The sequence below is a fragment of the Enhydra lutris genome, unplaced genomic scaffold, assembly GCF_002288905.1.
Source record: "Enhydra lutris kenyoni isolate GAN:26980312 unplaced genomic scaffold, ASM228890v2 scaffoldscaffold62, whole genome shotgun sequence".
Classification (NCBI taxonomy): Eukaryota; Metazoa; Chordata; class Mammalia; order Carnivora; family Mustelidae; genus Enhydra; species Enhydra lutris.
The window spans coordinates 14,756,955-14,771,971 of NW_019154146.1; the positions used below are offsets into that span (position 1 = coordinate 14,756,955).

Consider the following 15,017-nt stretch of genomic DNA (forward strand, 5'->3'; position numbering starts at 1 on the left):
CTGGACAACAAAGTGAAAACCTGTTCTGTTGTGAGAAGGAAGATCACTGAAGTTAACCCAGACCATTGCCACGTTGTCCTATGTCTCTTGGGCACCATTTTGACATGTGTGCATAACCTGATTGGCATTTCGAAATTGAAAAAAGTGCACTTAAATAAAATCTATTTGGATTTTTTTTAAGGGTATGTTTTGACATAGATTAACTTCAAAATAGTTTTTTAATTCAGAGATTTTTTTTTCTACAACTGAATTACAAAGGACTAGGTGAAAACAGGAAACATCTACAAATTATACCTCTACATAAATGCTTCTTCTACAAAGTATTGCCTAAATGAATTGTGCTCTTTACATATTTTGAATACCTTGTAGCTCTCAAAAATGAAGTAGTAAAAGAATATTTAATGACATGGAAAGCTTTTCTAATACACTATTAAGTGAGAAAAGCAAAAAATAGTATTTTTTTTGTAAATATGAAAAAATGGGTATAAGAATGCACAGGGGAAAACATTAATGATGTGTAGTGATGGGGTGTTGGGCCTGGTTATCACTGTGTGAGAAGACTACGTAATTAACATTTTTAAATTATATCTGATTTATAAATTTTCTTTGATGACAATATGTTACTTTTTTTTTAAGAAAAAGTAAGTTGTATAATTGTTAAGGTCAGAGGAGTTGGCCCAAATTAACATGCATTTAGTTTACATAATGTTTATATACTACATTAGCACACATATTTTGAAAGTGTACGGATTACTTCAGCTTGTCCGTATGTTAATTTAAGGATTACAGTGACTTCTGAAGGAAAGGTTTTATCTATTCACGTGATATTACCGATATATCATAAATTAGCAGTAAAGGAAAGCAATAAGTGGAATCTCCAAAAATTTATTAGAAGTATAGGATTTTATACAGTACATAATTGATTTTTGTCCAACCTTCTGTGGAATCCTGAAATGAAAAGGAAATGTACCATGTATTACTTTGACTGTTTCAATGATTCATGCAGGACATTGAGCAGAGGGTACCTGTAATGGATGCTCAGTACAAGATGATTACTAAGACTGCACACCTCATTACCAAAGAGAGCTCCCAAGAAGAAGCTAATGAAATGTTTGCAACCATGTCTAGGCTCAAGGAACAGCTAACCAAGGTGGGAACATACTTAAATGCATGACACACAGTGCGGGACCAACGCTGCCTTCAGTGTGCTTTACGCCTCCTCAGTCACACCCATGGGCAAATCCTTTACCTGTTAAGAGATCATGCTTCTGTTTTTTTCCTGGGATTCTTGATTTAGTAACTCTGTCATTTAGTAACTTTGTCATGAGTTTTAAAACTGAAACTATGGAGCCGATGTCATGTATTACCCCTGTTAATTTAGTAATACTAGGAGCTCTATTTAGAAAGATAGGTCTGTTCTGGAGGAATAAGGGGTCAGTTAAACGTGATAAAACAAAGGTGGGGGGAGAAAAAGAAAGGGAAGGAGGAGGAAGAAATCAGATATTTAAATAAGAAAGAATTTCCAAATGCCCTTTTATTGGGTTTTATCTGATATCCCCTGGCTCTAAGACTATTTATGCTATTTTCTGCTGGCATGGCCATGAAGCAGTGAAAAATTCTACCCTTTTTAGCTCATGGAGCTAACTTTAAACTTAAGATCTATATATTTGTACCACTTGTGTACAGGGAACCCTGTGGATACCAAGCACTAGCCATAAGACTTTTCTGTTCTGTTGAGGGACTTTCCTTAAGAACTTTGGAAGTTCCATTGGGATTTTTTTATCTATCTGAAGTTGAAGATTTTATGAGGATGGTATTGTTTGTGATGGGGCAATTAATTTCTGACAGAAGAAAGGAGTGACTATATAAATGAAGAGGAAAATCTTGTAATGAAGAATTGAGAAACAGAGAAAAAGAAAGCAGAGAAACCTGTTATTTAGGAGAGAGAAAAAGGAGAAAGAGAATAACCTACATGAAGTCAGTAGTGGAAAATTAATGAGGAATAAATGAGACAGGTGAAAATACGAAGAATATGGTCTTGAAAAAATGAGAAAACTTCATTTGCCAAACTGAATAATTAATTAGAATGTTAATTTCTAATTCTTTTTATTTTAACATTCAAGTTAAGATTATTTATAGAGATTGGGTACAATTCAAGGTCGATGTTGTTGATTTGATAACCTTCAAGCTTTTAGAGCCGTATCTTGGGCTTGTACATCTTAGCCTAGGCCACGTTAATGATTTAGAGCAACCTCAGAGAAAGCAAATTCCACCTGTACACCCATCTAAGTTGTTCAGCTTTTTAAAACTGCTCCTTCAGTTGTGGCATCTTAGTTAAGTTTCTGACTGTATCCAGGGAAGATTTCTAAAGCATACTTGATTTTTATGCATATTGGCAGATTGTCTTCATTTTGTTCAGAGTCATTTCAGCAGAGCCTTGTTGCAGTAGCTTTCTCTTGATGAGTTTATCCTTCAGACAGGGTATCCTACAGCATGAGACTGTTTATAATTTAAGAAAAAAGAGAATGGTGGGGCACCTGGGTGGCTCAGTGGGTTAAGCCTCTGCCTTTGGCTCAGGTCATGATGTCAGAGTCCTGGGATCGAGCCCCGCATCGGGCTCTCTGCTCAGCGGGGAGCCTGCTTCCCCTCTCTCTCTCTGCCTGCTTCTCTGTCTACTTGTGATCTCTCTCTGTCAAATAAATAAATAAAATCTTTAAAAAAAAAAAAAAAGGAGAATGGTGGACTAACAAGTACTCAGTTTCCTTTCCTTGGTTCCCAAAAGTATGAATAATATTTGGGGAGCAATTCTAAGTGAAATAAATGGGGACAGGGAGTTCTTGGAGAATGACCTGGTCCTGGATTCTAGCATAAAGGTGATCAGGCAGAAACTTAATGGATCTCTTGATCCTCAGGAGTGTATGGCCTCAGTATTAAGATTAAAGAATGCAAGTGCACGAAGCAATAAGAATTTTTTCAAAGACAAATAACAAGAGGGCTGAGTCAGTTCAGACTAGAGAGATATCCCCTGGCATGTGGACCCTGTAAATAAGTTGGTACATGACCTGTTCACTTGCGATGAGTTAGATGATGGGCAGAGAGTAGGGAAGCATGGAGCTGAGGGAGGTGGAAAAGCAGAAGGTCTGCCTGGGAAGAATGAGTCAGCAAAGTTACAGGTTTGTCTAGAGTTAAGGATTCAAGTAGTAGAGACCCGGAAAATGAAGTTGGAAGGTCAGTCTAGAGAATGTAATTCACGGTCTCTGGTCAAATTCTGAGGCCAAAGCGAAGATGAGCTGCGTAGCTTAAGAGGTGGAATTCGATGCCATCTGCCTCACCAACAGCATCGTTTAGACGGGAAAATGCCATCCAGATGGACCGTTTAGAGGAATCTTCATGGGGAAACTCTAGCATTTATTTGTCTCAGTGATACAGTGGTATTGTTTTTTATATAAAAATGTAACAATACATAGGAAATATCATTCAGTAAGTGTCTTTGGAGATCTGTAAGCACCAGATGACAGTGTCACCGAAGACGATGTTTCTCAGAACTGTGAACACTGCCCTGAGTTTGTGGTAACTAGTGGCCTTTAATAGAATTTTTGTCTCTGTATTTTTAAAGGTCAAAGAAGGTCACTCTCCACTCCTTTATGAGTCTCGACAGCTGTCGGTCCCATTGGAAGAATTAGAAAAGCAGATGACATTCTTTTATGAATCACTTGGGAAAATCAATGAAATCTTAACAGTTCTTGAGCATGAGGCACAATCTAGTGCTCTTTTTAAACAGAAACAACAGGTAAGGAGAAATCCCCTTGAGGAGGCGAAGTTATTTTACAGTGTGTGTAGCAAGACTGAAATGGTGCTTATAGTGGTAGAAATTCAGTCAGGACAGGAAACATTTTTCTAGAATAGCATCCCTGAGTGGCTGATGGCTCAGTCAGTTAAGTTAATCATGCCTTTGGCTCAGGTCATGATTCCAAGGTCCTATGACTGAGTCCCGCATCGCTGGGCTCCCTGCTCAGCGGGAAGTCTGCTTCTCACTCTCCCTCTGCCCCCCCACCCCTGCTTATATACTCTCTCTCTCAAATAAAAAAATACAGTCTTTTTAAAAAAATAGAATCGCACTGGCATCTCAAAACAAAAATATACATCTGTCCAAAGATGAAACCCCTTTCCACTAACAATAGAACAGAAGTTTTATCTATCTATTAAATTTATATAGAGTTATCTTTTTATAAGTAAATTTTAATTTAGATATTTAGATATATATAAAAGCAAATAGTTGCATTCCATTTCTATCCAGTGTCTGTAATCTGTGTCTTATGAGATCTTTTCTTTGCATCTAAGATTAAGTCTGATTATACAGCCACAAAATTCTGGAAATGTGTGTCGAGTGATAATCCTTTTTCTTTATGTCTCATTTTTAGTAAGCAGATCTCTATGCAGAACAGCTTTGCACTCTTGCAGTTAATTGACTTATTTATTTGGCTTATTATAAATGACCCTACCCATCAGAGGAGTGTGAAATTTAATGGGCAAACGGTCTACCACGCATTCACTGAAACAGATTCCTGGAGGAAGGGCAGCATCACTTAGCAGAAAGGGCAGACAGTATCTGAAATGAGTCAGACAAGTATTCAGATCTTAGATCTGATACAACAAATTACAAAGCCTTGATTAGCTTTTATTTCCTCTCCTTAGTTGAGAGCTTATTATGGAGATTACATTATATATTCCACAATGTAACTGACACATAGTGGCACGTAGTATGCACTCTCTAACTGGTAACAATTATTATTATTTTTTTATTATTATCTTATTATTGTTCATAGTAAAGCCATAATGCTTATACCACCAAACCCTATTCTAGTGGGTTCTCGTCATATTAGATAAAGATTGTCTTTCACTCTGAGTCACAGTGCCATTTCTTGTATTCTCAAATTGCTGTCAATTGCCATCAAAGAGGTAAGTGCAGTGAATTGCGTAAGACTGAGGAATCACAAACCTATACCCCTGAAACAAATAATACATTATATGTTAATAAAAAAATTGCCATCAAAGAATCCTTCCACAGCTAAAATAACATTTGATATTTTAGTAATGATAGTGTTGATAATATTTAATAATATCGTTCTAACATATATTACTCTTTTGTGTCCTAAATCTTCAAATGGAAAAATATGTCCTGACTTCCTTTTGCCAAAACAAATAAAACCTTGGTCTTAGTACTTGCCTCTGGTTACCAAAACTGGTATCCAAATGAGCAGTTTGAAATACTTTTCCAAAGCTGTTGAGGATGTCGAAATGCAGATAGTGTGGCTTCAAGTTAGAAAATGACTATTGGCCTTGGGTTAGGCTGGATGATCTCCATGCTGCCAGTTGCAGAAATCACTATGATGCCAGGTTACTAAGCAGAGGTGGAAGCATGGGTCACCATGGTTTCTCACCCTGTGAACATAGGACAACTGCTGGTCCTCCCACACCCACCTACCTTTTGTGGTTAGGATATGAGGTCCACCGTTTTGTTAATGAGGTTGACAACTGATGAACCTTAGGAATTCAAATGTTGTACATTTGGGGATACACAAATAATACATAATTTGCGGCAGCTCTGTCAGTGAAGTATGTGCGCTGGCATTAAATTTATTTAGTCAGATTAAAACCTAATACGTTGATTGATTTTGTGATTGTTCTCTCATTAAATCTTAGGCCTGTGAGTTGGACACATTGCAGGCAAATAACAATTTTGATGGCCTTTTGGTTTCTTAATGTTAGTAAAACAGGCATGAAATTAAAAAAAAAAAAACTCAAAAAAACTCAACGTGACATTTAAATGCCTTTATATAAAAAGCACTGACTCTAGTGATTGCTTAAAATTCAGCTCTTCTCAATGAAATGAAACACTTCCCTGTACTTTTGGTTTTACTTACAGCTGACTAAAAGCCTAAAAGCTATATAATGTTGTTCTCATTGTGTTGTAATGGTTATTCTCTTTCCTCCTCTTCCTCACCCTTTTGTACTGTTGTTGTGGGCTTCGTTTCCCTGTAGGAGCTGTCAGCTTGTCAAGAAAGCTGTAAGAAAACCATGACACACATTGAGAAAGGCAGTCAAAATGTTCAAAAATTCGTGACCTTGAGCAGTGTGCTAAAGCATTTTGATGAGACAAAGCTGCACAGACAGATCGCAGACGCCCACGGTGCTTTCCAGGTAAGCTTGCTCCTTGCTACGGAGACCTGAGCCAGGGAAAATACAAAGAGGATATGTCGTCCTCATGTTTCATGCTTTCCCTCTTGCTAAACGCCTCTCCTCCTGAAGTTTGGAAGCAATCATTTACTTCTTCTGCTAATATTCATTAATGTCAAAAGAGGTTCATTACTCTCATAATAATGAAATGTATTCCTTCCAAGTGTTGTTTTTTTTTTTTTAAAAGAAACAGTACTCTTTAACAAAATGATGCTTTCAGTAATGAGAAAGCAGCATCACGTTGGCATTATTTTTTAAATCAAGAATATGGTGAAGAAAATTGGAGACTGGAAGAAACATGTGGAAACCAATAGTCGCTTGATGAAGAAATTTGAGGAGTCTCGAGCAGAGCTGGAGAAGGTGCTACGGATGGCACAGGAGGGTCTGGAGGAAAAGGGAAACCCGGAGGACCTCCTGAAGAGACATACCGTGAGTTTGTCCCTCATGGGGCACTTGACCTGAGGACACGGACAAGTGGTTTTGAGTGAGAAATTAAAAAAAAAAAAAAAGACTCTTTGTTCTAGTATTAAGTTTTTGAGGCAGGGGTAAAGAAGAGTTGAATTAGGAAGGCAGAGACATTTTAGGTTATTAGACCCAAAAACATGGCAGCAGCAAAAAACAAGACAAAACAAAACAAAAACAAACAAACAAACAAAAACCTTAGGAGCAATTGATGAGCCACATTATAATTGGCCATTCCAAAGCCCCTGAAGTGGTAGAGAGTTACTGGATGTATAATGAGGCTCTCCTGGATTATTTAGCTGAGAAATTCTGAGAAATAACCAACATATTCTTTTTAAGAGATCATTTTAGGTGGATGGCTAAGTCTTTGTGCTCATTTCATGAATCCGCCGTATCAAAGTGTGAGTACCACGTCCCCTGAAGCTTGGTAGCTGATCCACAACTTGTCCTGTTGTGAAGTCATCTTCCTGTTAATCATACTTGTTTCAAACATATGAGTTTTGAAAATGTTAGCAATCTCTTAAATGCTCTGTAGAGATTAGGGGCCCTCTGAGATCATGTATTTTGAGCTACGTTTCCTGAAATTCCAGTGGGTACTGGTATAAACCACACTGTCATATGATGACCGCAATATATTTGTGCCGTAGCTGACTGAAGTTCGGGTTGAAGTCTCTGGCCACTCAGCATCTCCTTCAGTTGATACCTGGTCATGCACATAGGTACCCATGTGCTGTATGGGTCTGTTTGATCTGCCATTAAAATATACACAGATTAGGTGGCTTAAGCAACAGGCATTTATTTTCTCATAGTTCTGGAGACTGTAGGTCTGAGATCAGAGTACTCGCATGGTTGGGTTTGGCGAGGACTCTCTTCCTGGCTTGTGGTTGGTCACCTTCTCACTGTGCTCTCCTAAGGCAGAGATACATAGGGAACAAGACCTTTGATGTCTCTTATTATAAGGGCACTGATTCCATCATAAGGGTCCCACCCTTATGACCTCATCATAACCTAATTACTCCAATGGCTTCATCTCCAAATATCATCACATTGGGGGGTTATGGATTCAATATATAAATTTGGGCAGATAGTTGGGGGGCACAGTTCTGCCCATAGCATGTGGGGTCATGTTGTACTTGTCTGAATGTAGAAATGGCTCATAATGAATCAGCACGGCCGAAACACATTAAATTAGGGTATGAGGAATTGTGAGGCTAAACACTGGCTTCTATTCTGCTCTTCTGACTTTACCAAAGAGGAAATGAAAACTCTAGTCCTATGGAATCAAGGTTTTAGACCCCTTGGTCTTCCAGAATAGTCTACCAAATTTGAAAACTGCAAAAAAAAATTTTTTTTCTAAAAAAATGAAAAGCACTAGTTGAATTTCTGATGTAGTGGCTTCTGACTCATAACTGTAGATAATTATAGTTCATTCCTGAAAAAAAAAAAAAAAGAGTAGTTGACAGGAAGGTTTGAAGAGGGCAGCAGCTGGCTGAGGGGCTTCCGTAGAGGCACGACTGCTTAACTGTGTAGTGTCTGATGCTGCCTTTTACTCTGCCCGACACTCTTACCCACTTCCTCCTCTCCATGCCAGGAGTTTTTCAGTCAGCTGGATCAGAGAGTGCTCAATGCTTTCCTGAAAGCTTGTGACGAGCTCACCGACATTCTCCCTGAGCAGGAGCAGCAGGGTCTGCAGGAAGCCGTTAGAAAGCTCCATAAACAGTGGAAGGTGAGTCAGGACATATAGGACACACGCATAAGTAGGTGTCATGTGTGATGGGAGAGAGCCTGAGAGTGTTAAGGTTCAATTGTAAGAGAAATGTGGAAATTCATGGAAAACCACCACAGCTACTTCTCCCATTTAAAAAAACTGAACTTGAATAAAACAATGAAAAAATGTGATAGATTTTGTTTTTCTTATTTGTTAATAGCATTGATTTTCTGATATTACTCAGTAGTGCTCTCTTTTCCTGATTATATTTGGGGACAAGAATGGGAAGGGCATTTTACTTACTCAGTAACATTTGGTAAACTCTTATCATCTAAGTAACTAAGGTATACTAACATTTTATATACTAAGTATATACTATACTAAGGTATACTAACATTTTGTTTTTTTTTAAGGATTTTACCATCTGGTTTAGATTATTATGATCTAAAAAATATAAATATGAACATTTATTGTTTAAGGGCTCAGTGACAAACACAAAAGCACAATCAATTTCTCCAAAGAGCTTAGAGTTAATTATCTCCAGTAGGAGTTAATTATCTCCAGTAGGAGATAAGTAGTTGCAGATAATGAAAGTATAATATATAATAAGTCCCCCAAAATATAGGTAATACTTATGAAAGCTTTGGAAGAGAGAAGTGGCCCCACTTGGAGAGTAGAAAGGAATGAATCACGTAACTAGTTGTGAGCTAGGATTTTATTTATTTATTTTTATTTTTTTTATTATGGCCAGTTAGCCACTGTGTAGTACATAATTAGTCCTTGTTGCAGTGTTCAGTGATTCATTAGTTAAGTATAACACCCAGTGCTCATCACAGCATGTGCCATCCTCAGTACCCATCACCCTGTTACCCCCTCCCCACACCCTCCTTCCCTTTGAAACCCCCAGATTGTTTCTTGGGTTCTATAGTTTCTCATGGTTCATCTCCCTCTCTGATTTCTCTCCCCTTTGGATTTCCCTCCCTTCCCCTGTGGTCCTCTGTGCTATTGCTTATGTTCCATATATGAGTGAAACCATATGATAATTGTCTTTCTCTGTTTAACTTACTTCACTTAACATAATCCCCTCCAGTTCCATCCATGTTGATGCAAACAATGGGTATTCATTGTTTCTGATGGCTGAATAATATTCTCTTGTGTATATGGACCATATCTTCTTTATCCATTCATCCGTTGAAGGGCATCTCGGTTCCTTCCAGTTTGGCTATTGTGGACATTGCTGCTGTAAACATTGGGGTGCATTTGCTCCTTCTTTCATTATATCTCTGTATCTTTGGGGGTAAATACAGACATAGTGAGCTAGGATTTTAAAAGAAGCAGCAGAGATCTGGGGATGGGTGGGAGGAGGAAATAGCCAGCCCCTGGAAGAGAGACAGCAGGAGAGCACATGAGTGGGGGATGTAGGGATTCACTTGACTTGTCTAACTTGAGAGCCCCACATTGGGTTTGTCACAAGGAAGCCGAATCTAGAAGCTGCATGCCAGAGGAGAGCTGCAGTGTAATGGAGACCCACCCAAGGCTGTCTTCTTCTAGCTAGGCTGGAAGAAGCCTGCCCTAGCAGCAGATTAATGAGTGCTATCACAAGGGAATAGCAAGTGACGAACTTCATGTGCATTACGTGAAGTGCTCACAGGGTCTGGAAGATAGGCAGCTAAAATATTCTCCATCAGTTCTTGATTTTTTTTTTCATCTCAGTAACATAGGCTAAAAAATCAACTCCAAGCACAGAAAAAACACAGTTAAGGACATATTTTGTTTACTTGCTAAATTTGAAAATTAAAAAAAGATTCTTAAAGAAACCCAAGCTTTTTGAGATGTCTTTAAAGCCTAACATATCATAAATGTATTATGGAATGGAGATTCTAATGGAAAGCTGTATTGATTTAACATATACATGTTACATTACATATACACACTAACATTAAGCTCTCTAGGACATAATCTGTTCTACTCTTTCCAGAGCCCCCAATCATTTTCTCATCAGTTATCTTAGTATTTTATAAAAGTAACCTTTTAAATGCCATAGGATACAAGCTGGATAAAATTAATTAATTGTAGGACTGAAGATAATGATGTAGTTTATGCTTATATCAAAAAAAGAACATAAAACATTTCATGTTTGATGAGGTTGGCTTGTTTTCTCAAGGAATGCTCTAAGGAAGAAGGACAAGGCAGGTGGTCAGAAGTGTGGCCTGTTTGATCCTGGCTTCTTTACTAGTAAAGTTTTCTCTTTGCCCTTTGTGTAGTGAGTATACATATGTTCTTCCTACCTCACAAGGTTGTTGACAAAATTAAAAAGGACATATGCCAGGGAGAGGGTATGTGGAATCAGTGCATGGTTTACATTTAGATTCAAATCTAGCTTTTCCACTTACCCCTGAGCCTCAGTGGTCTAACGTGTAAAATAGAAATAGTAATACTGTGTGGGGCTATAGTAAAAATTAAATAGAATAATTACTGTGAAAAATCCGACCGTGCAGGTTAAAAGAATTTATTGCGGTCCCAGTTTGGAAAAGTACAGATCGCAGCAGTCAGGTGAAGTCAATAGTGATTAAATCACATTGGCCCCAAAGGGAATATTTTTGGGTTTATGTCACTCCAGTTGAAAATGTGTATGATTGGAATGGCATCATATTTTTTTAATCTTCCTATGGAATGTAGGATCTTCAAGGAGAAGCCCCATATCATTTGCTTCATCTGAAGATTGGTGTGGAGAAGAATAGGTTCTTAGCTTCTGTAGAAGAATGCAGAACTGAGCTGGATCGGGAGACCAAGCTGGTGCCCCAGGAAGGCAGTGAAAAGATCATTAAAGAACACAGGGTACGTCTGACACACCCACACCCCAAGTGCAGGCATGTGAAGTCACATTGTTACTTAAAAGATTTATACATGATACTTTGGTTTGGGTCTGAAAACACTAAATAGCTTAATTACTGTATACTAGTAGACTAAAAGGGAATCGTCTATGAAAATATGGAAGTATTGTATGGATTCTCACAGGCAGTATATCAACGGTTTTTGCTCATTAGATTTTCTTCAGTGACAAAGGTCCTCATCATCTTTGTGAGAAAAGGCTGCAGCTTATTGAAGAACTGTGTCTGAAACTCCCAGTCCGGGACCCGGTAAGGAACACACCTGAAACCTGTCATGCCACTCTCAGAGAGCTCAGAGCTGCCATCAGTGCCACCTACATGAAGCTCGTGGAAGACCCAGACAAGTGGAAGGACTACACTAGCAGGTAGTTGGGGAACCGAGATGGACATGGTCTGTCCTAATACTTGTGAATTCAGAGATCATCGCACAACAAGAAGTGACATGTGTTTCCTCCAAAGCAATAAAGAAAATCAGATTGTGTGACCTTGCCCGTGCTCTTATATAAAAATGCTTCATTTAATAAAAAAAAAAATGGGTTTCAGTCAGAAACAGGGTCAAACCCTTTATTTCTAAGGGACCCAGATGTTACCTCTCTGAAGCACGTTTGGCAGTTCCTTTCTCCCGGATATCCTCATATCCCCAGAGGGCGACTTCTGCCTCTGGGTTCTCTCGGTCTGGGGGAGATAGATGAGGCCAGACCCCAGGTGGTGCTTTCCAAACTCCCAGGTGCTCAGGCCCCGGGAACACACCTTTTTCCTTAGCTGAACTCCCATCTGCTTTGCTTTCTCTTTCCTCCAAGTAACAGCTCAGGGAAGCCACCCCTGCCCTGAGCTTCATGCTAAAGGGGCAGTTTCCAGAAAATGTGTTCATTGACTTGCTAATCAGTTGATTGTTAAATTTCCATGAATAAATTCCAAATAGAAAATGTATTTTATCCACTGAGATATTGTCTCCCTTTAATAAGAGAATATTTTTGATGTTTCAGAATTTCTGAGTTCTCATCTTGGATAACTGCAAAGGAGACACAGTTGAAAGCGTTTAAGAGTAAACCCTTCGATACTGCCAACCACGGAGAGGTTAAACGTGCTGTAGAGGTTAGTTCTGGGCCATATTTTTCATAATAAAAAAATTAATGGTAGACAGTCTGACTAACTGATGTATTCTTTTCTATCTGTAAAAAAATTAAATTGCTGAAAAAACAATCCTAAGAATAAGTCTCCTCATGTTACTGTGGAGAAGAATAGGGGACTTCCCCAATGAATCATTGTTAGCTTTGAGATTTAGTCCTGCTTAGTCGTACCTCTCATACGTCTTTAGCTAATGGAAAATCCCGAGAAGAAAATTGCATGCATGGGTGTATAACACAGCAGAGATTTAAGAATTGTTATGGAAAACAAGAACACTGGAGGTTTTTATACATTTTCAGCCACAGATCACAGAATTGGGCAAAGTTTCTAAGTTTCATTTCTATGTCACAGTCAGTCTGGATTGATCAGCTCTTTGAGCCTGGGCACAGCCTCAGAAACCGAGCCAGGTGACAGAACCCCAAGCCTGAACCCAGTTCACGTTCTGTGAATGATGTACAGCAACGCTCTCATTCTTAGTGTGGCTCTGCTCTGTTTTGTAGACACACGCCATTGTGAAAATCCTTATCTTTCAGCATTTTGAACTCTTGTAAGTCACATGGCTGCTGTTAATGAGGATATATTTCCTTTCTATTCCTATCCTCTGAGTTTCATGTTTTTCTCTTAAATTTATAATACCATTAGATACTAGAGATGCTCAATAATATCATGTTATACCTATAGAAGGATACAATTATTGGCTATTGGTTGCTGTTATATTAAAAAAAAAATGCACAGCTTCAAATGAAGAGACCACTTGATTCTAGAAGTGGTCATTTTCTGTGGGTGTGAATTTACCCTGTGTGGTCCTCTGTAGCAACTTGCATGGTTTCCTCATGCTTCCCAGAGCTGTGTAGGAGGAAGAGGTTGTCCCAGTCAGCATTCTCACAGTTCCCAGACCTCACAAGGGCTGAGGCCCCAGAATCTTTCCAGCATTGTCCTGGTCAGTATGCCCTCCCTTCCCAGATTGGAGTTGTGCTCCTTTCTGCACATCTTACTAAATGGGTTATTGACTTCCAAGCTAACAAAAGCAAGGCATAAAATATAAGTTCGTGAAGTTAAGATCAATTTTTAGGGCATCCATATTAGTATTCAACAACTAAACTCTTCGAATAAAAAGAAATCTCACTAAAAAAGGGATTATTTCAACCTTTTTTTTTTCTAAAAATACAATGTTCCTACCAACTAACAGAAAATAATATGTTTTATAGTTCCCAATTTTGGTATCTCATTTTCTTCTACAGTACTTTTAGAGGCATCTTTATTTGTACTCAAGGGAATATCTGTAAATATCTAACCATCTAATTATGAACTAACCATCTAGTTAACTTTTTGATACAGAGGATTGATTTTACATATTAGGTATTGGCATTGGGGAAATACTATTTTTCTAGCACTTGTGAACTTTTGTTAAAGATGTGAACAAAAAGCAAAATAAGCAGGCATTACTGGTGAGTGATGAGCTCTCCTGCCTCCACTGTATCAACTTTCTCAGTCTGAGTCCATTCTGGATTCACAATGTATTCTCTTCATTCCAGGAGATCAGGAATGGTGTTACCACAAAGGGCGAGACTCTCAACTGGCTGAAATCCAGGCTTAAAATTTTAATTGAAGTTTCTTCTGAGAATGAAGCCCAAAAGCAAGGAGACGAGCTGGCAAAATTATCTGGTTCTTTCAAGGCTCTCGCAGCTTTGTTGTCAGAGGTAGATCATTTGCTCACACTTTAACTAGATAGTTTTGGGTGAGGAATCTGGAGGGTTCTTTGCTTTGGGTTGGGATTACACTATAATTATATGAAGGAAGTAGAGTTCAAACACAATAGTTAAAATACTTATTCATATGAAGATTGGTGGGGAAGATATTTGAACTATGGTGTGTGCCATTATCGGATATGTTAGTTCAGAGTAACAACCTATATTTAAAGTATGAAGCTTACCAGATCTACACTTTTTACTCTTACTAAAAGCATGGTTTCATGGTCAGTTGAAGGTATATTATGGAGGTTAAGAACCTAGACTTGGGAGTCAAATGAACCCAGAGTTACAGTTTAACTCTGATAATAATAAAGTAAATAACTCTGATATAAAAATAAAATACAGTTTAACTCTAGTAATAATAAAATATTCAACGTTCACAGACCACATAAAATCACAGATTTTATGCAAGACTTACCCATTTTAAACTTCTTGATATATATTCCAGTGTTTATATTCCTATATGAATTAAAATAGACAAACCTATTTACTTCATTTCTAGTAGGCCCCTTCTACCCTTGGTGAGAAAATTTTTACCGACCAGGTTGTCATGCATGTCTAATGAGTCTGTGCTTGGGAAGATAACTAAGAATGGAAAGTTGAAGAGAGAGCTACCATTATTTCTTGAAGTCATTTATGAACTTGCATGGAAAAATGATCATCTAGGTGACTTAAAGTTCCCTGATTCTGAAGATTTGGAATTCTCTGGAGAATTCCCTAATCTAACAATTTGGTCAATTAACCTTTTATATTTTGAATGCATGTAAATCTGCTTACGACCCTAGCAGTGAATTTACATAAGCCAGAAATACTCTAAACTGCATGTGATTTTAGTTTTAT

The 15,017-nt window shown here is 38.2% G+C and overlaps 1 protein-coding gene across 1 annotated transcript in view; it reads left to right on the top strand.

The window, feature by feature from the left end:
- Positions 1 to 15,017, top strand: part of LOC111158654 (nesprin-1-like) — a 229,526-nt gene that overhangs the window by 152,772 nt on the left and 61,737 nt on the right. Inside the window, exons 18-26 of the mRNA XM_022520845.1 lie at positions 1,007 to 1,150; positions 3,617 to 3,790; positions 6,043 to 6,201; positions 6,502 to 6,666; positions 8,291 to 8,425; positions 11,087 to 11,245; positions 11,455 to 11,663; positions 12,285 to 12,393; positions 13,962 to 14,126. Coding sequence (XP_022376553.1) covers positions 1,007 to 1,150; positions 3,617 to 3,790; positions 6,043 to 6,201; positions 6,502 to 6,666; positions 8,291 to 8,425; positions 11,087 to 11,245; positions 11,455 to 11,663; positions 12,285 to 12,393; positions 13,962 to 14,126 — 1,419 coding nt within the window. The remainder of the gene's footprint in view (positions 1 to 1,006; positions 1,151 to 3,616; positions 3,791 to 6,042; positions 6,202 to 6,501; positions 6,667 to 8,290; positions 8,426 to 11,086; positions 11,246 to 11,454; positions 11,664 to 12,284; positions 12,394 to 13,961; positions 14,127 to 15,017) is intronic.